General features: G+C 43.0%; 1 protein-coding gene across 1 annotated transcript; it reads left to right on the top strand.

The window, feature by feature from the left end:
- Positions 1–655: 655 nt before the first annotated feature.
- LOC140722624 (uncharacterized) lies at positions 656–21,116 on the top strand. The gene is given in 4 exon segments (XM_073037327.1): positions 656–734; positions 6,171–6,393; positions 6,478–7,292; positions 20,155–21,116. Coding segments are annotated over 4 exon segments (2,079 nt in total).
- The last annotated feature ends 3,160 nt before the right edge of the window (positions 21,117–24,276 follow it).

Here is a 24,276-nt window from a genome sequence, read left to right as displayed (position 1 = left end):
GCCTGACAGCAGACTATCGAGTGAATCTTCAGTGGAGCAGAGTCAGAAACCAAAGAGTTACCAGCACCAATCAGGGCTTTGGGGCTCTGGAAAGAGATGGGGTCTGGAGGTTACGAGCATTAGGAGGAAGAGGAACCAGATCAGCAGGATGTGGCTATGAATGAAAGATGAGAAACATTTGGAAACTGGTTAATTGAAAAACAAAATGGTTAATTTCTACAAAACATTGCAGGTAATCAGCAGGTCAGGCAGCAAATGTGGAGAGGAATAAATGGGCAGCATTTAATCCGAGCCCCTTCAGCATGTCTAGACTGTGTACTCCTCTGCTTAGTTGCTGCCTGAACTTAGTTGCTCCTTCAGTATTTTGTGTGTGTGCGTCTTTGTATTTCCAGCAACTGCAGAATCTCTTTTGTTTCACATCTGCATTTGTAAGGGGAGTGAACTTTGGCATTAGATACACGAAATGCCTGTTGATATTGAGTGTATCGTTTATGGGAGCCGCTTTTTGCGTTAAGAAAGCTGCTGAGTTTTCTACACACAAAAAAAAACTGAGATATGGACATGAAACCGAAGCTTGCAGAACTTTTTAATGGCACCGTGAGTACCCATAAAGCCGCGCGATTAAAATTTCGCCGTCGTTTGAAGCACCGATCAAATGCGCTGGCGCAGGGTTGCTGCCGTCTCCGATAACTACGCATGCGCGCAGTATACAAAATGTCGGGAGGAGCGGAAAGGTAAGGGCTTTTTCGACTCTAATTGAGTGACAATTGCTGTGAGAACCGGAGACTGTAGCCCGCAAACTCGGCACAGGCAGGTCTTTTTCCTCTCTCTCAGCCCCACGATCCGTACGCGGGCCCCGGGGAGCTTCCGGCTAATCAGGGAATGGGAGCAGATAGATCTCACAAACAGAGCTGAGCTCGAGCAATCTGAATGCAAGGATTAGGAACTCGGAAAAAAGAGAACAAAATCTTTCTATCAGCTGTTGAGAAAATCACCTTTGTTCTGCCTCCAACCGCAGCAAGAGAAAACCGCAGCTGCTGGAAATCCGGAGGAATTTCACACAAAATGCCGGAGGAACTCAGCATTAGTACTCTTTCCCATAGATGCTGCCCGGCCTGCTGAGTTCCTCCAGCATTTTGTGTGTGTTGCTTGTTCTGGAGTTTTCTACACGTGAGGATATGTTTTGACCTATTCCGTCTGGGTACATAATGATATCAAACAACTTTGCCCTGGGCAACAAGTAGCTTTCACATCACAAATGTGCCAGACTCCAATGAGACAGACTACTGCCCTTCCCTTCATATTCATTGGCATCACCAAGTTCATCACCGTCAGTCACCTGAGGGAGGGTTCAGGGGAAATATTTATGTCCAATACAGAAACTGGTGTTACCTGTGTGTATTGTGGTGATGCAAAAATTGCTGGAGAATTTGCAAGTGGGAAGAAGGGGAGTAATATTTAAAAGCCCGACTTTTTAAAGCATCATTTAGCAAGAAAATTGCATACAGTGACATGCAAAAATTTGGGCACCTTTCTGTTCCTGTGAATAGCTAAGCGAGTAAAACAATGACCTGATTTCCAAAAGGCATAAAGTTAAAGATGACACACTTTTTAATATTTTAAGTAAGATTACTCTTTTGTATCCATCATTGACAGTTTCAAAATAATAAAAAAGGAAAAGGGCCTGAAGTGAAAGTTTGGGTACCCTGCATGGTCAGTACTTAGTAGCAACCCCTTTGGCAAGTATCACAACTTCTAAATGCTTTCTGTAGCCAGCTAAGAGTCATTCAATTCTTGTTTGGGGATTTTTGCCCATTCTTCCTTGCAAAAGGTTTCTAGTTCTGTGAGATTCTTGGGCCGTCTTGCATGCACTGCTCTTTTGAGGTCTAAACACAGATTTTTGATGATGTTTCGGTCGGGGGACTGTGAGGTCCATGGCAAAATGTTCAGCTTGCGCTTCCTGAGGTAGTCCATTGTGGATTTTGAAGTGCATTTAGGATCATTATCCTGTTGTAGAAGCCATCCTCTTTTAATTTTCAGCTTTTTTACAGACGGTGTGATGTTTGCTTCCAGAACTTGCAGGTATTGAATGGAATTCAGTATTCCCTCTACCAGTGAAATGTTCCCTGTGCCAATTGGCTGCAACACAAGCCCAAAGCATGATCAATCCACCCCCGTGCTTAACAGTTGGAGAGGTGTTCTTTTCATGAAATTCTGCACCCTTTTTTCTCCAAACATACCTTTGCTCATTGCAGCCAAACAGTTCTTTTTTAACTTCATCAGTCCAGAGGACTTGTTTCCAAAATGCATAAGGCTTGTTTAGATGTTCCTTTGCAAATATCTGAAGCTGAATTTTGTGGCAAGGGCACAGGAAAGGTTTTCTTCTGATGTTTCTTCCATGAAAGTCATAGGTGTCCCTGCCGAGCACTCAAGCGTAGGTATCCCTGCGCAGTAGAGCAGTGCACCACCACTTCAGAGTCGACTAAATATTCCTGAAGGTCTTTTGCCGTCAAACGCGGCTTTTGGTTTCCCTTTCTGGTAATCCTACGAGCAGTTCTCTTGAAAGAATTTCTTGGTCTTCCAGACCTCAACTTGACCTCCACCATTCCTGTTAACTGCCATTTCTTAATTACATTACAAACTAAGGAAAGGGCTACCTGAAAACGCTTTGCTGTCTTCTTATAGCCTTCTGCTGCTTCGTGGGCATCATGTATTTTAACTTTCAGAGTGCTAGGCAGGGACTTAGAGGAACCCATGGCTCTGATTGTTGGGACAAGGTTTGTGGAGTCAGGGTATTTATAGAGCTTTGAAATTTACAACATCTCGTTTTTCCTAATGAAGACTGTGAACAAGCCATTGCTCTAACAAGCTAATTAAGGTCTGAGACCTTGGTAAAAGTTATCTGACAGCTCAAATCTCTTGGGGTTCCCAAACTTTTGCATGGTGCTCCTTTCCTTTTTTTTCCACTCTGAAATTGTAAAAACAAAAATAATACTCTAATATTGCTTAAAATGTTGAAAAGAATGTTTCATCTTTAACTTCATGACTTTTGGAGATCAGTTCATCTTCTCAGGACTTCATTCCTTGGAATGTCGAAGATTGAGGGGAGATTTGATTGTGAAAGAGGGGCATAGATGGTGTAAATTCATTTTTCAATCTTTTTTATTGATTTCCAAATAAAGAATATACAAATCGGAAGAGGAGTTTAACAACTAGATAATATAAAAGACATATAAACAGCAATAGTAAAAACAAAAAGTATATAATATCAAAATCAAATAAGTAAAATATTATGCTGTTATATATACAATGGTCAAAAAAAACTACAACTCCTCATAATAATCATTAAAAAAAATTGGAGATTTTATTGATAAGGGGAAAAAACCCACTAACTAAACTGAAACAAAAAACAAAAAAAAAAGAAACAGAAAAAAAAGAAAGAAAAAGAAAGATTGGGCCGTCCAATTGAGGATAAAATTAAGGAAAACAGAGAGAGAGAGAAAAAAAATACATCCTTCCAGTCATCTCCAAACCTTCATGGATAAGGATTTTCCCCAAAGAGAATTTAAAAAATAAATAAATAAAAATAAATTAAATCATGTGAATATATTGAATAAAAGGTCGCCAGACTTGTTCAAAATTAAAGGATGTATCAAATGTTTGGCTTCTAATTTTCTCCAAGTTCAGACATGACATAATGGGGGAGAGCCAATAGAAAACAGTAGGTGGGTTAGATTCTTTCCAATTTAGCAAAATAGCTCTCCTAGCCAGTAAAGTTGAAAAAGCTATCACATGTTGGGTGGAAGCAGACACTTTGCTTGCTTTCTCTGGAATAATCCCAAAAATTGCTGTAAGTGGATTAGGTTGAACATCCATATCTATAACTTTAGATAATATTCCAAACACATCCCTCCAAATATTATTTAAACTTACACATGACCAAAACATATGAGTTAAAGTAGCCATTTCTGTGTTACATCTGTCACAAATAGGGCTTATATTCAGAAATATATGCACCAATTTATCTTTGGACATATGGGTCCTATGTACTATCTTAAACTGAATTAAAATATGTTGTGCGCAGATAGATGAACCATTGACTAAATAATAAATTTTACTCCATTGATTATTTGAAAGTGAATGTTAAAGTTCTACTTCCCAGGTACGTTGAACCCTATCATTAGGCGACATGCGAGCATTCATTAACTGTTTATAAATGATAGCTATTAATCGTTTTTGAAAAGGTTTAAACTGAAAAATAACATAAGCCAAATTTGAAGAGCAGGCCAAGGGGTAATTCGGTAAAAAATCAGGTAAGAAATTCCTAACCTGTAAATACCTGAAAAAATGTATATTGGAGATATCATATTATCCTTTAACTGTGAGAAAGACATTAAACAGTCTTGTAAAAACAAATCTAAAAAAGTTTTAATTCCCTTAATTTTCCATGTTAAAAAAGCCTTATCTAAAGTTGATGGTATAAAAAAGAAATTTGAATAAATATTACTAGGAAGTAAAGAATCATTTAATTTAAAAAATCTACAAAATTGAAACCAAATTTTTAAAGTATTTTTAACAATAGGGTTAAGAGCTTGTCTACCTATTTTGGAGAACAAAAACGGAAGAGGAGCTCCTAATAAAGGAGCTAACGAAAACCCCATTACTGAATTTTCCTCCAGCTGTAACCATGATGGGCGATTTTGGTCGTCTGTATCATAAATCCAAAAAGTAATATAATGAATATTAATTGCCCAATAATAAAATCTAAAGTTTGGTAAAGCCAGTCCTCCATCTGTTTTGATTTTTGTAATAAAAGTTTATTTACTCTAGAGCTTTTATTATTCCAAACCTAAGATAAAATCAAAGAATCTATTTTATCAAAAAATGTTTTTGGAACAAAAGAGGGAACTGCTTGAAATATATGTAAAAATTTCGGTAGAATAGCCATTTTTATAGCATTTATTCGACCTATCAATGACATCGACATAGGTGACCATTTAGAAAGCGCCTGTTGAGTATTTTCAACTAAAGTGAAGGTGTAAATTCAAGCTGGCTTATACCACCGATTGATGTGGGACTACAACCAGTGGCCATGGGTTAAGGGTGAAAGGTGAAATGTTAAGGGGAACATGAGGGGAATCTTCTTCACACAGACGGTCATCCGGGTGTGGAATGAACAGCCATCATGAGTGGTGAATGTGAGCTCGATTTCAACATTTAAGAGGTTTGTGTTGGTACCTGGATGGTAGAGGTGAGGGAGTGGGCAATTTAAATAGTTCAGCACAAACTAGATGGCCCAAAGGGCCTGTTTCTGTGTTGTACTTTTCTACAGGAACCTGAAATATTGCAATAATTCACTTTAAGATCTTTTAACAGCTGTGTGGACCAACCATTCATTTCAGCAGGAATTTTTTATATTGCTTTAAAATTGTGGCACTTTAAGTTAATAATACATAAAAGAAGGTCCCAGCTGCACGTCAAGAAAGATTGTTTGTGTGAGACTGTTTCAGTTACTGTGGGGCCAGGCACCCATGCAGCTCAGCAGGAACAGGGAATAATACTAATGGAGAGAGTCAAACTGAGCCAAGGCACAAATTGGAGATGGCAGAAATGCTCCATTCTTTTAGAGACAGGAAGAGCATCAGGGAATTGATGGTCATTCCAGATACCAGCACTCTGCCCAGTCAGGAGATGATTTCTCTGTCCAACTTGGGTAGAACCTCACTGTAACAGTGTGATACAGATCAAACCTTGGCAACTCAAGTAATCTCATCTGTAATGTTGTCCTAACCCCATTGATGGATTTTGTAAATCTTTTTACAGGTTAAAAATGAGAAGGAATTTGTCTCTAGGAAGCTCAAACAAGGCATGCCAGTTTTGTTGTCTCTGTCCAGATATTTAAGAAGTGGAGCAAGGGATTCAATCGACCATTCGTCATTTGACCAACCGTCATTTTACACAGGAGAAAGGCCGTTCACCTGGTCAGACAGTGGGAGTGGATTCACTCAGTTATCACAATTGAAGGTACATCAACAAGTTCACATTGGCCAAGGCCATTCATCTGTTCTGTGTGTGAGAAAGGATTCAGTTGGTCTTCCCACATGTGGACACACCAATCAGTTCACACCACACTGGGCAGAGGCTGGTCATCTGCTGAATTTCCGGGAAAGGATTCACTCAGTCTTCTGACCTAATGTCTCACCAGCGACTTCACACCAGGGAGCGACCATACACCTGCTCAGTCTGTGAGAAGAGATTCACTCACTCTTCCACCCTATGGAAACATCAGCGAGTTCACACTGGGGAGAAGCCGTACACATGCTCAGTCTGTGGGAAGGGATTCACTGAGTCATCCACCCTACTGGTACATCAGCGAGTTCACACTGGGGAGAGGCCATTCTCCTGCTCAGTCTGTGAGAAGAGATTCGCTCGGTTATCCCACCTCCAGAGTCATCAGCGAGTTCACACTGGGGAGAGGCCGTTCACCTGCTCAGAATGTGGGAAGGGATTCACTGAGTTATCCAACCTACAGAGTCATCAGCGAGTTCACACTGGGGAGAAGCCGTTCACCTGCTCAGAATGTGGGAAGAGATTCAATGAGTTATCCAACCTACAAAGTCATCAACGAGTTCACACTGGGGAGAGGCCGTTCTCCTGCTCAGAATGTGGGAAAGGATTCACTGAGTTATCCACCCTACAGAGACATCAGCAAGTTCACACCGGGGAGAAGCCATTCACCTGCTCAGTCTGTGGGAAGAGATTCACTCAGTTATCCACCCTACAGAGTCACCAGCGAGTTCACACTGGGGAGAAACCGTTCACCTGCTCAGAATGTGGGAAGAGATTCACTCAGTCATCCACCCTACAGAGACATCAGCGAGTTCACACTGGGGAGAGGCCGTTCACCTGCTCACTCTGTGGGAAGAGATTCACTGATTCATCCACCCTACAGAGACACCAGCAAATTCACACTGGGGAGAAGCCGTTCACCTGCTCAGTCTGTGGGAAGGGATTCACTCAGACATCCACCCTACAGAATCACCAGCGAGTTCACACTGGGGAGAGGCCGTTCACCTGCTCAGTCTGTAGGAAGAGATTCACTCATTTATCCAGCCTACAGAGACATCTGCAAATTCACACTGGGGAGAAGCTGTTCAGCTGCTCAGTCTGTGGGAAGGGATTCACTCAGTCATCTACCCTACAGAGTCACCAGCGAGTACACACTGGGGAGAAGCCGTTCACCTGTTCAGACTGTGGGAAGGGATTTATTTATTTATCCAGCCTACAGAGACATCAGCGCGTTCACACCGAGGAGAAGCCATTCATCTGCTCAGAATGTGGGATAGCATTCACTCAGTCATCCCAACTACTGGCACACCAGTCAGTTCACAATGGGGAGTGGCCGTTGTTATGAATCGCTGGGTTTCGTTTGCTGTAGACCAGCAGTGTCAAACTCATTTTAGGTCACAGGCCGGATTGAGCAAAATGCAGCTTCATGCAGGCCGGATCAGTCGGACGCGTGCGAACGCAGCTTTCGTTGCCTCCGTTTTTTCAGCCTGCTCTCATGTGTCTCAGTCTCTGCTATAACTACAAAGTGTTTCACTTTACAAATTCCGTTTCTTATGAAGAAGACTGCCGAGCAAGAGTGCCGAATAAACACTAAAAATCCTGAAAACCTGGTACCTGAATAAACTCAACATTAGCCATATCATACGCCATAGGCGCTTCGATTACTGCGACCAGCTTTAATAGTAATTAGATATTATCTTGCGGGCCAAAGATTATTCCACCGCGGGCCGGATTTGTCCCGTGGGCCTTGAGTTTGACATATATGCTGTAGACTGTCATTTTAAGAGAGAGAGATTAGGGTGATTCAGTCTGATTTGCAGCTTGTTTTGGTTTTAAGCGAGGACACAGACACTCAGAGTCAGACGGAGATGAAAGAGGTAAAATAGAAGGATCAGAACCAGGGAACTAATGGCCAAGGGTCACTGTTTGTAACTTTCCTATGCCCACAAGGGTATCATCGATTCACCGTACATCGAATGTGTGGTGGTCACCTTGTTTGATCCGTAGGAATGGATCTGATTTTGGGTATCCTCTGAAGACCACTGATGTGTTAACCCTTGCCTGGGTGTGGTGTGGTAATTCACTTGAAGATGATACCCCTTGTGACAAGTCGCTTTGGGTGATAATTAGTATGTGAGATTTTGGAATGATAACAGATAAAATCTACAGCGACTGTTCTCTCATTTTACCAGCGTGGAACCTGAGGAATTTGACATAATTGCCTTCTCTCAACATTTACCCTGGATTACAAATATCTCTCTCATCACCTATTCTGTGGATGAACTGAACTTGCCTACTTTACCATCTCAAGACTCGAAGCCTTGATTCCCCGAGCTCAATAGTTTGGGCAACACGCAACATGCTGTTGGAACACAGCAGGCCAGGCAGCATCTATAAGGAGAAGCACTGTCAACGTTTTGGGCCGAGCCCCTTCATCAGGACTAACTGAAAGGAAAGATAGTAAGAGATTTGAAAGTAGGAGGGGAAGGGGGAAATCTGAAAGATAGAAGACGGGAGGGGGTGGGGTGAAGCTGAGAGCCGGAAAGGTGATTGGCAAAAGAGATACAAAACTGGAGAAGGGAAAGCATCATAGGATGGGAGGCCTAGGGAGAAAGAAAGGGGGAGGGGAGCACCAGAGGGAGATGGAAAACAGGCAGAGTGATGGGCAGAGAAAGAGGGAACAAAAAATCTAAATATATCACGGATGGGGTGAGAAGGTGAGGAGTGGTGTTAACGGAAGTTAGAAAAGTCAATGTTCACGCCATCAGGTTGGAGGCTACCCAGCCGGTAGATAAGGTGTTGTTCCTCCAACTTGAGTGTGGCTTCATCTTGACAGTAGAGGAGGCCATGGCCTATTCTGCTTTGATAGTTGATGAAGCAGCTGATTATGACATAGTGAAACAGGCTGTGCTCAAAGCTTACGAGTTGGTCCCAGAATCACACAGGAAAAAAATTGGAAATTGCAGGAAATTTGTGAATCAGACTTATCTGGCATTTACTTCTCAGAAGTCTGTGTGTTTTGACCACTGGTGCACATATAAAAATATAAATGATGATTTTACAGATAGAAAGAGTTGGTTTTAATTGAAGAATTCGAAAGGTGCGTCTATGATGACATAAAGGCATATTTAAATGAAAAGGATGCTGCCACTTTGCAGGAGTCTGCTAGATTAGCAGATGAGTTTGCTTTAACTCACAAGGTTAAGTTTACCCCAAATAAGAGCTTCCAAAAGAGTAGCAGGGATCACCAGGGCAAAGCAGAAATTAAAGTTGGGACTAGTGATAAGAGTAAGGATGAAGGGAAGTAGTTGAAGGAGAAATATTCTGGTCTTATTTGTTCCTGTTGTAGGAAAGCTGGTCATGGGATGGCTAATTGTTCCATCCTGAAGAAGGAAAAGGAGGGAGTCCCAAATGCCTGTGTTCAGTTTGTTGATCCACCTATAAACCCACAGGGTTCTGAACATTCTGTTGAGGCTCAGTTAAGGACTGAGAGGTCTGACCGAGTTAAGAAGGGATTCGATCATTTTATGTCAGATGGGATTGTATTAGTAAAGGAAGGGTCAACCTCAGTACCAGTGAAAATTCTTTGAGTTTCTGGGGCTCCTCAGTCACTTGTTCTAGAAGGCTGTTGTGGCCAGTGCTATCACATTTGCTGTTGTGTGCTGGGCAGCAAGCTGAGGGTAGCAGACACCAACAGAATCAACAAACCCATTCATAAGGCCAGTGATGTTGTGGGAGTGGAACTGGACTCTCTGACGTTGGTGTCTGAAAAGAGGATGCTGTCCAACTTGCATGCCATCTTGTACAATGATCCCATTCACTCCATAATGTACTGGTTAGGCACAGGAGTACATTCAGCCAGAGACTCATTCCGCCGAGATGTAACACTGAGGGTCATAGGAAGTAATTCCTGCCTGTGGCCATCAAACTTTACAACTCCTCACTCGGAGTGTCAGACACCCAGAGCCAATAGGCTGGTCCTAGACTTATTTCCACTTGCATGATTAACTTATTATTATTTAATTATTTATGGCTTTATATTGCTATATTTCTTCACTATTCTTTGTTGGTGCGGCTGTAACGAAACCCATTTTCCCTCGGGATCAATAAAGTATGTCTGTCTGTCTGTACATTAGACAGCGTTCCAAAGTTTGGTGATGAGACTGACACTGGTGAGGTAAATCTTATTAAAGGCATTGGGGGCGGCGTGGTTTCTGTGCCGTTGTAAAAGGTAACTTTACAGACAGGGTTGGTTTTGGGACCTGTTGAGATCGGACTATGCTGCAGTTTACCGGTGGGAGATGATACTTTGCTGTTAGGGAATGACCTGGCAGATGGTAAAGTTGTTCCTGCAGTGCTGTTGACAACTAGCCCAACCACTGACGACCCACAGATGTATTTTAACATTTATCCTTCCTGCGCAGTAACTCGAAGTATGGCTAAAAAGTCTACCGATGCAGACGGTTCTGTGCAGCATGATTCTGATACCCATGATAGCCAAAATCGGGATTCAGGTTATGATGACCTGTCAGGGACTTTTCTGCCTTCATTGTTTCAACAGGATTCAGGTAGTAAGTCTGATGAGAAAGATTTATCCCTGTCTAGGAAGGAGTTTATAGCAGAACAAAACGAAGACCCTGATATTGAAGCTTTAAAAGAAACAGCTCTCTCAGATGATGAGATTAAGAAAGTGCCAGTAGGGTATTATCTCAAGGATGGAGTGTTAATGAGGAAGTGGAGGCCACCTGCTATACCAGCGAGTGAGGAATGGGCAATTGTTCACCAAGTTGTAGTTCCTAAAGTTTATAGGACTGAAATTTTAACTTTGGCCCACAGTATACCCTTACGTCGACATTTTGGAGTGAATAAAACTAAACAGGATTATCAAAAAATGTTACTGGCCTAATTTGAGGACAGATGTTGTGACTTTTCGCAGAACTTGTCACACTTGTCAAGTTGTGGGTATACCTAATCAGGTCACGCCAGTAGCCCCACTGTAGTCTAAACCAGCATTCGGTGAATCCTCTTCAAAATTTATAGTGGATTGCCAAAGACTAATGCTGGCCATCAGTATCTGCTAACTATTATGTGTACTGCATCCAGATTCCCAGAGGCAATACCTCTCAGAATTATTAAAGCTAAAACTGTGGCGAAGGCTCTTACCAAGTTTTTTACTTTATTTGGTTTGCCTAAAGAAATCCAGTCTGATCAAGGAAGTAACTTTACATCTGGATTATTCCAGCAGGTAGTTTATGAACTGGAAACTAAACAAATTACATAATCTGCATACCATCTGGAATCACAAGGGGCTTTGGAAAGATTTCATTCTGCCCTCAAAACAATGATTAAGACATATTGTGTCAAAAGTGGAAAAGACTGGAATGAAGGAATACATTTGCTTTAGTTCGCAGTAAGAGAGTTGGTACAGGAATCACTGGGATTTACTCCATTTGAACTTGTATTTGGTCATTGAGTGAGGGGACCTTTGACCTTGTTAAAGGAATAGTGGATTGATGGGGATGTACATGTTAACTTGCTAGACTTTGCTTAGAAGTTCAAGAATAAACTACACCAAGTCTGTAGTCTAGCGAAACAAAACTTAAAGATTTCTCAAAACAAAATGAAGTGTTGGTTTGATAAGTGGGCTTGCAAAAGAAAACACCAGGTGGGAGATAAGGTGCTTGCCTTATCTCCAGTGTTGACAAATCCACTTCAGGCAAAATTCAATAGACCGTATGAAATAGTCCCTCAAATTAATGATGTGAATTATGTTATTAAAACACCCGACCAACGTAAACTAACACGGGTGGTACACATAAATATGATAAAGCCTTATTTTGACAAACAGGCACCATCTGTGAGTATTGTTGTCAAATCATATGAATCTGGCAACCTGAGAATGAAACAATTGACTCGTCTGAGACTTTTCACAAGCCAAACATGGTCGCAGTTAGACTAATGAACTCGGTTGTTCCAGAAAACATTGATAACAAGTTGGCTCATCTGCAGCCAAAGCAACAACAACAGCTGAAGGAATTAATTCTGAAGTTTAAAGATTTATTTCCCGATGTTCCCAAGCAAACCACGGTCGCAGTACATGATGTAGATATTGGTCAAGCCAAACCGATTAAACAACACCCACTTCGCATGAACGTAGAAAATGTAAATTGCCTGAGCAAGAAATTGAATATATACTGGAAAATGTTATTATTAGTCCTTCAGCATCAGATTGGAGCTCACCCTGCGTTATTGTGCCGAAACCTGATGGTAGTCTTAGATTTTGCACTGATTATAGGAAGGTAAATGCAGTAACAAAAACAGATGCCTATTCTATCCCTAGGGTGGATGATTGCATCGATAAGGTTGGAAAAGCTAATTTCTTACAAAGATAGATCTGTTGAAAGGGTATTGGTGTGTTCCATTGATGGACAGAGGTAGAGAAATTTCTGCATTTGTGACACCATCTGGGTTGTATGAATACAATGTTTTGCCTTTTGGAAGGAAAAATGCTCCAGGAACCTTCCAGAGAATGATTGATTTTGTAATTCGATGGTTAGAACACACAGATGCCTATACTGATGACTGAGTCACAGGGAGTGACACTTGGGAAGAGCATATCTCTGCAGCAGAAAAGCTGTTTGACAGGCTTTCCCAAGCCAGCTTTACAGTTAACTTGGCCAAGAGTGAATTTGGCCATGCCAGTGTGACCTGTCTTGGCTATGTTGTAGGTCAAAGCAAGTTGGCTCCTGTTCGGGCAAAAGTCCAGGCAATTTCTCAAGTTCCTATTCTGACTGCTAAGAAGGTTCTTAGAAGGTTTCTGGGAATGGATGGATATTATCGCAAGTTCTGTAAGAACTTTGCTGCTATCGCTCCTCCTCTGACCAATCTCCTGAAGAAGGGTGAAAGGTTTGTTTGGACTGAGCCTTGTCAGGAGGCATTTGACCGATTGAAAGTTATTATCTGAGATTAGGCCAATCAATGCAGTATTGTCAGCAAATTTAATTAGCAGATTGGAGCTGTGGGTGGCAACACAAGTCATGGGTGCACAGAAAGTAAAGGAGAGGGCCAAAGAGACAACCCTGTGGGTTATGTGTCCTGAGGGTCAGAGAGACAGAGGAGATGGAGCCCACTGTTACCACCCGCCGGCGATTTGACAGGAAGACCAGGATCCAGCTACACAAGGCAGGGTGAAGGCCGAGGTCTCTGAGCTCCTTGTCGATACTTCATGCCTTCGTATGGCTACTGCTCTGCCCATGATTGCAAGGAACTGCAGAGAACTTTGGAGAGCAGAGAACATCAGAGAAACAAGCCTCCACTCCATGGACTCTCCCTACACTTCCCCTCCCTCGGAAAAGCAGGCCATGTACACAAAGAACCTCATAACCTGGACATTCTTGCAGCAAACCCGCTCCCACATTGGCGGAGAGATACAAAAGCCTTAAAGTGTGTAACACCAGGCTGAAAGACGGCTTCTTGTCTGCAGTTATAAGCCAAATGAATGATAAAATGGACTCGACCTCACAATGTAACTCGACGTGACCCTGCACCATATGTCTATCTGCACTGCATTTTCTCTGCAGCCATAATGCTTTGTTACAGTTATTTTTTTGTTGTAGATCAGCTCGATGTACCGTCGTAATGTATCGATCTGTGTGGATGGGACATCAGGCAAGATTTTCACTGTAGTTCAGTATGAGATGATAACAAACAAATTTCCCCATTTTAATTTTGTGGAAAGATTAGACAGACTGAGCTTCTGCTCTGGAACCTCAGAAGGATACTGAACTGTTGTGATTTCTGTGGAAAGCAAATATATGGAAAATACTTCAATCTCACATTACGATCTGCAGTAACTGGGATCAGGTGACCGGTGGTGGGTCTCCCATATCATATCAGAATCAGGTTTAATAGCACCGGCATATGCCATGAAATTCGTTGTCTCTGTGGTAGCAGTAGAACCTAATTCTTAACAAAAGATTTTAAAAATTGTGATTTAAAATAAGTATATATATAGTACAAATATAGAAAAATTAAAAATGTAATTAACTATTTTAATTGTGTAAATGTAATAAACCATTTTAATTGTGTGGATCTATTTGACTGACTGGGTTGTTGCTTTGGAAATTCTGAAGTGAAGCTGAATTAAACTTTACACATTTATGAGAAGCTCAGATAAATACAAATGGCTAAATTCTCACATAAACGGGTCATACACCCAGAAACATCGGCTGCACTTCAGCACGTTGAAACAGTGAATGAAACATGCAGAAAATATTGCAGGAAAAAAAAACATGAGGTGACGGGTGGAGGGTCTCCCACTTGAACTGGTGACTCTGCTCCTCTCACCTCACACACTGCCCGACCCATCCGCCGCATTCCCCATATTATTCCATATTTACACCAGATACATGTCTACTTTTCCACACTATATCTACACCGATCCCTTTCCCTCCACCCCCTGTTCACAGAGTCACGGGTTCGATTCCCATCCCGGTCCGAAACATAATTCAAGCCCAAACAGGAAGTGTTCACGTTTCATTTAAATCAGTTCTGTGTTTATAATCACTAATTTCTATTCACATTCCTCCGGCTTCAGTGGACAGGAACACTGAAACATCAAATGAGAAACTGCAGGAGGAGGCCATTCGGCCCCTCTAACCATCAACAATATGGCGGCTGCTCTCCCATCTCAGCCACGTTTCTGTCCGATCTTCATTTCCTCGATCCCTTCGGTCTCCACACATCTGCCGGCCTCTTTTCTATGTGAGGACGATCACTGAGTCCTCACCACCCTCGGAATGGAGACTTTTCCCCTCATCACAGTCCCGGACAGTCCACCCCCTTTTTCAGAGACTGGGATCCCTGGTTCAACCGGTGAAGATGTTGGGCATTTCAATGTGTTCACCTCTCAGTCCTCGATTCTCAAAATGACATTTAGAGTTTCATATTTGATCTTTCTTCAAGTTATGACCCCACCACTCCAGGGATCAGTCAGGTGAATCTTCATTGCACTCTCTATAACAAATACTCTCTAACCTCTTTGCTCATCCTCTATGGAATTAATTTCCATCTTCTGCAGCCCCGTGTTGCCACAACTACTCACCTCCCACCCTTGTCACTATTTTCATCTTCCACCTCCCCTCTCACCTGGATCCACCTCTCACTCACCAGCTCTTGCCCCATCTCCACCCATCACCTCTTTTCTCTGACTATTTCCCGTCCACACTCACTCCAGAGGGAGGGTCTCGGCCCGAAATGTTGACGGTCCATTTCCCTCCACAGATGCTGCCCGACCCACTGAGTTCCTCCGGCAGTTTGTTATTTGGTCTGTATAACACGTGTTAGTATGGGGAGTGGGATTTTACACCATATTCCAGGGTTAGGGTTAGGGTTAATGGACCTCGGTGAGACAACAACATTAATCACGGGTTTCCTCACTGAATCCAGTGTTGTGGGATGTAAAGTCCCCTGTTATGTGTCCGGCTGTGCCGTGTTGTTGGTGGAGTGGGCAGCGTGGTGTTTGTCTCGATTCGGGTCACAACACCAGAACTCCAGCGGGGTCCACAAACAGTGTATTAGTCAACAGAAAACCTCCCGTCCCCGCAGTCTTTGTCTCCTGGTGAACTCAACACCCTGACCGTGTGGACCACAGATGCCCCTTCCTCTCAGAGTCAGGGAATCACTCAGACAGCTGATCGCTGAGTGGAATTACATTTATTGGTCATTAAAGTTCACCCAGATTCGTTTGGACGGATTTGATGTGGAGTTCGGGGTGTCACAGTGAACGGGCCGGACGGCCGAACTCTCCCCGTTGTCCAAACATCCTTCCAGGTGAGGCGACACTTCACCTGTGAATCTTCCGGGGTCGCCTGTTGTGTCCGCTGCTCCCGATGTGGCTGCCTCGACACTGATGACACAGGCTTCTCCACAGTTGTGCCGGGCAGGTATGTTTTTTAACGGGTGTTGATATTTTTCTGCCCTTTTGTGCGGGAGGGGTTGGTTTTGGGGGTTGATGATCGGGATGCCGTCCTTTTTGATTCGGGGGGTGTGGAGGGAGTTTCATTTTTTTTCTCTCTGAACGACTTTCCTGTTTTCTTTGTTTCGTGGTTCTCTGGAGAAGAAAAAAACTCAGCGTTATTTATGGATACCTGTTTTGATAACAAATTAACCTTTGAACTATCCGCTCCGAGCGGGACTTACTTACTTAGTCACACAGACAGGAACAGTCTGTGAATGCTCCCACCCAATTCACCAATTCCCCTTACACCACAGATATATCTGTCCAGATACTCCCCACACAAGACAGGCTGGAGCCAAAAATATTTACTACATGACAGGCCCTAAAGAGAAATTACAAAATAGTCATAATGGCTTACACACACAGAACAGACTGAATCTGTCCTATCTCTACACATGAGTGCACAAGGAGATAAGCATCCTGAAACCCTAGCGAGCGACCCTCAAGAAGAAATATGGCTCAGCACGTCTTAGCACATTGGTTGATCACCAGAAGTTTCTTTCAGGAAAACAGGCTGCTATTGTTTAACGAATTGTTAACCCTTTTACATACTTTATCATTCCCTCCTTTAGATCGTTACATGATCAACAAAGCAGTAACTTTTTACAGAGAAAGCAACCAAGTACAGCATTAACTTCTCAGTGGGTAAAAACGGCATACATCAGTAATTATAACAATGATATGTACAATCATTTGGACATAATGCGATATCATGCCCCACGTATTACCGACAGGTCTTCGAAGATCACCATTTCGACCCTTCGGTGAACCCCTGTAAATCCTGCCCTACTCTGCTGGTAGATAGATAGATAGATACTTTATTCATCCCCATGGGGAAATTCAACATTTTTTCCAATGTCCCATACACATTGTAGCAAAGCTAATTACATACAATACTTAACTATTTAAATACATTGAATGGTAACTTAAGCTCAGTCCTAACCCCGGCACTTAACACATCCTACTCCTGGCGGTTGAATTGTAAAGCCGAATGGCATTGGGGAGTAGTGATCTCTTCATCCTGTCTGAGGAGCATTGATGCCGTCAGTCTTCTTGGCAGTGTGCTTGGAGAGGGATGTAACGTTAGTAGACTCATCAGCGATATAGGTGCAGCATTCTGTGTCAATAATAGCACAGGTTCCCCCTTTCTCAGCTGGGATAAAATCTAAAGCCGTACAATTCCGTACGACTGTTTGCCGGATTGCAATCATTTCAGTGGATATTTCTGTTACCTGGACCTGTGTTTCTGTCAGGACCCCTGCAGTATTGTGGCCAGCTCCTCAAGTGCTTGTAGCCAAACTGATTATCTATCGTTAATTCCTGGCTACTCCATAGCAGGGAAAAGCGATCATCCAAAATCGCTCAGTCTCAGATATTCCTCTCGGCTGCTGGGCATCTGCAGTTATGGCCAGGATGCATGTTTCCCAGTATAGGAAGTTCAGTTTGGTGCGGGCCTGGGAAACATCCCACAAAACACCGACAGCCACAGTCATCTCTGACTGGACCACAGTTCCTCACTCTCTTCCCCAGGTGTTATTTGAGGAAGCCCAGGCTGAGAGTTCCTCACTCTGGTTGAGCAGGATTACTGACATTGGAATCATAGTTTTACCCAGCAGGCCCCTAGTTCTACCTGTTTGGCAAGGTGTGACAGAGAGACAGAAAGGTGTTGACATGGGGGCCCTCAGAAAGACATAAACACGAACACCTCTGTTACATTCTTGTAACGGTTTAAATGAACCAGCAGCAATAGACCACACCTGGAGTGTGATTTTGATGTTAAAACCATTGTCTTTATTCGTATCTACTTATAATATAACAAATTAAACAAAATAATCAAAAGCTAAAAGTGTTACGAGTACACATATGTGTAAATATAACTCCCAAACCACTGAGCTCAGGGAATACCAAGCTTAAAGTCTTGAGATGGTAAAGTATGAAAGTTCAGTTCATCCACGGAATCAATGACGAGAGAGAGATATTTGTAATCCAAGGTGAATGTGGAGAGAAGGCAATTACGTTGAATTCCACAAATTCCACAGTGGTAAAACAAGATAACAGTCGCTGTAGGTCTTATCCGTCGTTGTTATAAATCCACATATGAATTATCACCAGACGTAGCTTATCACAGGAGTACTGTCTTCAGAAGGAACTACCACCCAGGCAAGGGTTAACACACAGGTAGATTCCGCAAGGTACTCCCAATCCAGACCCAACACACAAAGTATTACCGACAGTGATTTCCACAGAACATCACTTCTCACCACATAACACAGTCGAATCCAGCTAAGGGTTAACAAATGTGGTAGCCACGAGATACACCAACAAAATCCCCATTTGGATTATACGAATTATCACCAACAGTGATTGGTCACAGGGGTACCCTCTTCAAGTGAATTACCACACCCAGGCAAGGTGGTCCTCACAGTGGTCCCAAACCAAACCCAAACCAACAGATCCATAGGAGTGGCCTTTGGTCACTCGACCCTTTGTTTCGAACTTTCCATCTTCTTTCTTTCTCTCTGGCGACTGTGTTTGTGACTGTCCTTGCTTAAATAAAACAAACTGTGAGCTATGTAAACACAAGCTGCAAGTGTAAACACGCTACATAGTCAAATAGTTCCGCCCCTCTCTTTGTCTCAGTAAGAATCAAACAGGGGCCGGGAAAGCCAGGCTTGTATACACAGGAATTTAGAAGGAGAATTTAGAATTTAGTATTTTCTCCCCGTATCGCCATTTTAGTTATCTTCTGTTGCTCTTTAAAAGTTTCCCAATCCTCTGGCTTCCCACTCATCTTTGCTATGTTATACATCTTCTCTTTTATTTTTATACTCTCCTTGACTTCCTTGTCAGACATGGTCGCCCCTACTATCCTTAGCTGGCTTTTACCACTGAGATGGTGTGGGACTACAACCAGAGGCCATGGGTTAAAGGTGAAAGGTGAAATGTTAAGGTGAACATGGGAGGAAACTTCTTCACACAGACAGTCATCCGGGTGTGGAATGAACAGCCAGCACAAGTAGTGCATGCGAGCTCGATTTCAACATTTAAGAGGTTCGTGTAGGTACCTGGATGGTAGGGATGTGGGAGTGGGCAGTTTAATTAGTTCAGCACAAACCAGATGGCCCAAATGGCCTGTTTCTGTATTGTAATTTTCCACAAGAACCTGAAGTAATACTAATATTCACTCTAAGTCCTTTTAACAGCTGTGCAGACCAACCATTCACCTCAGCAGGGATTTTTTATATGGCGTTAAAATTGTGGAACTTTACGTTAATAATACGTAAAAGAAAATCCAAGATGCACGTCAGGAAAGACTATTTGTGTGAGAGTGTTTCATTTACTGTGGGGCCAGGCACCCATGCTGCTCAGAAGGAAGAGGGAATAATACCAATGCAGAGAGTCAAACTGAGCCAGGGTACAAATTGCAGATGGCAGAAATGCCCCATTCTTATAGAGACAGGACGAGCATCAGGGAATTGATGGTCATTCCAGATACCAGCTCTCTGCCCAGTCAGGAGATGATTTCTCTGTCCAACTTGTGTTCAACCTCATTGTAGCAGTGAGGAACAGCCAGATCAAAACTCGGCGACTCCAATAATCTCATCTGAAATGTTGTCCTACAGCCGTTGATGGACTTTGTAAATCATTTCACAGGTTAAAACGAGAAGGAATTTATCTCCAGGAATCTCAAACACAGCACGCAAGTTTTTCGGTCTCTGTCCAGATATTTAAGAAGTGGAGCGAGGGATTCAATCGACTATCCTTCCTACTCAGACTGTGGGGAGGGATTTATTCGGTCATCTGACCAACTGGCACGCCCGTCATTTTACACAGGAGAAAGGCCGTTCACCTGCTCAGACAGTGGGAATAGATTCACTCGGTCATCTCAACTGAAGGTACATCAGCAATTTCACACTGGGCAAGGCCAATCACCTGTTCTGTTTGTGAGAAAGGATTCAATTGGACTTCCCACCTGTGGACACACCAGTCAGTTCATACCGAGCAGAGGCTGGTGATCTGCTGAATTTGTGGGAAAGGATTCACTCAATCATCTGACGTAATGGCACACCAGCGGGTTCACACTGGGGAGAAGCCCTTCATTTGTTCAGAATGTGGGAAGCGATTCACTCGATCTTCCACCCTAAAGATACATCAGCGAGTTCACACCGGGGAGAAGCCGTTCACCTGCTCAGTCTGTGGAAAGGGATTCACTCGGTCACCCCACCTACAGAGACATCAGCGAGTTCACACTGGGGAGAAGCCGTTCATCTGCTCAGTCTGTGGAAAGGGATTCACTGATCCATCGAACCTACATAGTCATCAGCGAGTTCACACCGGGGAGAAGCCGTTCACCTGCTCAGTCTGTGGGAAGGGATTCAGTCATTCATCCAACCTACAGAAACATCAGCGCGTTCACACAGGGGAGAAGCCGTTCACCTGCTCAGTCTGTGGAAAGGGATTCACTGATCCATCGAACCTACAGAGTCATCAGCGAGTTCACACCGGGGAGAGGCCATTCACCTGTTCAGTCTGTGGGAAGGGATTCACTCGGTCACCCCACCTACAGAGACATCAGCGAGTTCACACTGGGGAGAAGCCGTTCACCTGCTCAGTCTGTGGAAAGGGATTCACTGATCCATCGAACCTACAGAGTCATCAGCGAGTTCACACCGGGGAGAGGCCATTCACCTGTTCAGTCTGTGGGAAGGGATTCACTCGGTCACCCCACCTACAGAGACATCAGCGAGTTCACATTGGGGAGAAGCCGTTCACCTGCTCAGTCTGTGGAAAGGGATTCACTGATCCATCGAACCTACAGAGTCATCAGCGAGTTCACACCGGGGAGAAGCCGTTCACCTGCTCAGAATGAGGGAAGTGATTCACTCGGTCACCCAACCTACAGAGTCACTTGCGAATTCACACTCTGGAGAGGCCGTTCACCTGCTCAGAATGTGGGAAAGGATTCACTCAGTCATCCCAAGTACTGGCACATCAGTCAGTTCACAATGGGGAGTTGCCGTTGTTATAAATCCCTAGATTTCGTTTGCTGTAGACTGCCAGTTTAAGAGAGAGAAATTAAAAAATTAGATCAGTTTGACGCAGCTTGTTTACATCCGTGCAGCTTGTTTAGTTTTAACCAAGGACACAGACACTTAAAGTCAGACGGAGACGAAGTAGGTAAAATGGAAGGATCAAAACCAGGGAACTAGTGGCCAAGGGTCACTGATTGCAACTTTCCTATGCCCACAAGGGTGGGTTAATTATCGATTCAGCGTACTCAAATGTGTGGTTATCACCTCGTTTGATCCGTAGGAGTGGATCTGATTTGGGGTATCCTGTGAAGACCACTGATGTGTTAACCCTTGCCTGGGTGTGGTGGGGTAATTCGCTTGACGACGATACCCCTTGTGACAAGTCACTTTCCGTGATAATTCGTATGTGGATTTGGAATGATGACGGATAAAATCTAAAGCAACTGTTGTCTCGTTCTACCACGATGGAACCTGTGCAATTCGACATAATTGCCTTCTCTCAACATTTACGCTGGATTACAAATATCTCTCTCATCACCTATTCCATGGTTGAACTGAACTTTCATACTTTGCCATCTCAAGACGCCAAGCCTTGTTTCTCCCGAAATCAATAGTCTGGGAGTTATATTTGCACACATATATACACATAACACATTTGTTTATCTTGTTTAAGTTATTATATTATAAGTAGATTCTAACAAAGATGATTTTAACATTAAAAACAGACTCCAGGTGTGGCCTATTGCTGGTGTTCGTTTCTAAAGCGTTACAATTCATAACAAAATTTGGGCCTGCATCTGTGACATGAACAGATTTGGGGGCGTAGTCATTAATTATCGATTTCATTGGGGAAATTCCTTTTGATTTATTTGTGTGTGAAAAACCAGTAGCAATGGATGTTGATAAATGTCTCGAAGTGCCAGGCACTGGAGGACGCCAGAAGGATTGAGTTGTAATGTATTGCTAAAAGGTTACAACTTGCTAAGGGGAAATCGACAATGAGGAGGGCACAGATGCAGAGTGTAATAGCTGAACATTATGTATCTGAGGGTGTGTTTAAAGTGGAGGAGTTGGAGGTGTTTCCTGAACGTAAACCTAGTGAGCTTGAGCTCCAGTACAAGTGAGAAAAATTAAATGCGGAGGCTGCGGAAAGGCTGAGGCAGTTCGAGCTGGAAAAGATAGAGAGATTGCAGCAAAGGGGTCGAGCGTTAGACTCTCGTGATAAGTTTAAGGCCAGTCAGGAAGTTAAATTGGTGCCTCCAGATGGCTGCTCAGAGTTTAATGTGGCCAAAAGAGGTTTGGCCTATTCTCTTACAAAATGTAATTAAGGGGAAGGCTCAGCAAGCCTATTCTGCTTTGACAGTTGATGAAGCAGCTGATTATGACATAGTGAAACAATCTGTGCTCAACGCTTACGAGTTGGTCCCAGAATCATACAGGCAGAAGTTTAGAAATTTGAGGAAGTCTGTGAACCAAACTTATATGGAACTTGCTTATGATAAGTTTCTGTGTTTTGACCGCTGGTGCACATATAAAAATATAAATGATGATTTTAACAGTTTGTAAGAGTTGGTTTTAATTGAAGAATTCAGAGGGTGCGTGCCTGATGACATAAAGAGATATTTAGATGAAAAGAATGCTGCCAATTTGCAGGAGTCTGCTGGATTAGCAGATAAGTTTGCTTTAACTCATGAGGTTAAATTTATCCCGAATAAGAGCTTCCAAAAGAGTAGCAGGGATCACCAGGATAAACCAGAAATTAAAGCTGGGACTAGTGACAAGAGTAAGAATGAAAGGAAGCATGTTGAAGGAGAAATGTTCTCATCTTACTTGTTACTATTGTAAGAAAGCTGGTCATATGATGGCTAATCGTTGCCTCCTGGGGAAGAAAAAGGAAACTGAGGCAGTCCCGAATAACTGTGGTCAGTCTGTTGAAGCACCAGAAAACCGACAGGGTTCTGAACATCCTGTTGAGGCTCAGATAATGATTTGAGAGGTCTGACCCAGTTAAGAAAAGATTCGATCATTTTATGTCAGATGGGATCGTATTATTAAAGGAAGGGTCAAACCCGGTACCACTGAAAATTGTTTGAGATACAGGGGCTTCTCAGTCACTTATATGAGACAGCATTCCAAAGTATGGTGATGAGACTGAAACAGGTGAGGTAAATCTTATTAAAGGCATTGGGGGAGGCGTGGTTTCTGTTCCATTGTACAAGGTAACCTTACTGTCAGGGTTGGTTTCGGGACCTGTTAAAATCGGATTGTGCTCCAGTTTACCGGTGGGAGATATTACTTTGCTGTTAGGGAATGACCTGGCAGATGTTAAAGTAGTTCCTGCAGTGTAGGTGACAACTAAGCCAACCACTGACGACACACAGATGGATTTTAACATTTATCCTTCCTGCGCAGTAACTCGAAGTATGGTTAAAAAGTCTGCCGACGCAGACGGTTCTGTGCAGCATGATTCTGATACCCATGATAGCCAAAATCGGGATTCAGGTTATGATGACTTGTCAGGGACTTTTCAGCCTTCATTGTTTCAACAGGATTCAGGTGGCAAGTTTGATGAAAAAGACTTATCCCTGTCTAGGAAGGAGTTTATAGCAGAACAGAACCGAGACCCTGATATTGAAGCTTTAAAAGAAACAGCTCTCTCAGATGATGAGATTAAGAAAGTGCCAGAAGGGTATTATCTCCTGATGGAGTGTTAATGAGGAAGTGGAGGCCACCTGCTATACCAGAGAGTGAGGAATGGGCAATTGTTCACCAAGTTGTAGTTCCTAAAGTTTATAGGACTTAAATTTGAACTTTGGCCCACAGTATGCCCTTAGGTGGCCATTTTCGAGTGAATATAACTGTAAACAGGTTTATGAAATAATTTTACTGGCTTAATTTCAGGAAAGATGTGACCTTTTGCAAACCTGTCACACTTGTCCATTTGTGGGTAAACCCCACCAGGTCACCCCAGTGGCCCTGTAGTCTATACCTGCATTCGCTGAACCCTTTTCTAAAGTTATAGTGGATTGTGTTGGCCCATTGCCGAAGCCTAAACCTGGCCATCAGTAACTACACAGTATTATGTGTACTGCATCCAGATTCCCAGAGGCAATACCTCTCAGAAATATTAAAGCTAAAACTGTAGCGAAAGTTCTT

This window comes from Hemitrygon akajei, unplaced genomic scaffold, assembly GCF_048418815.1.
Source record: "Hemitrygon akajei unplaced genomic scaffold, sHemAka1.3 Scf000082, whole genome shotgun sequence".
NCBI classification, from domain to species: Eukaryota; Metazoa; Chordata; class Chondrichthyes; order Myliobatiformes; family Dasyatidae; genus Hemitrygon; species Hemitrygon akajei.
The sequence above is the reverse complement of the archived record's forward strand: the minus strand, read 5'-3'. Positions and strand labels throughout refer to the sequence as shown.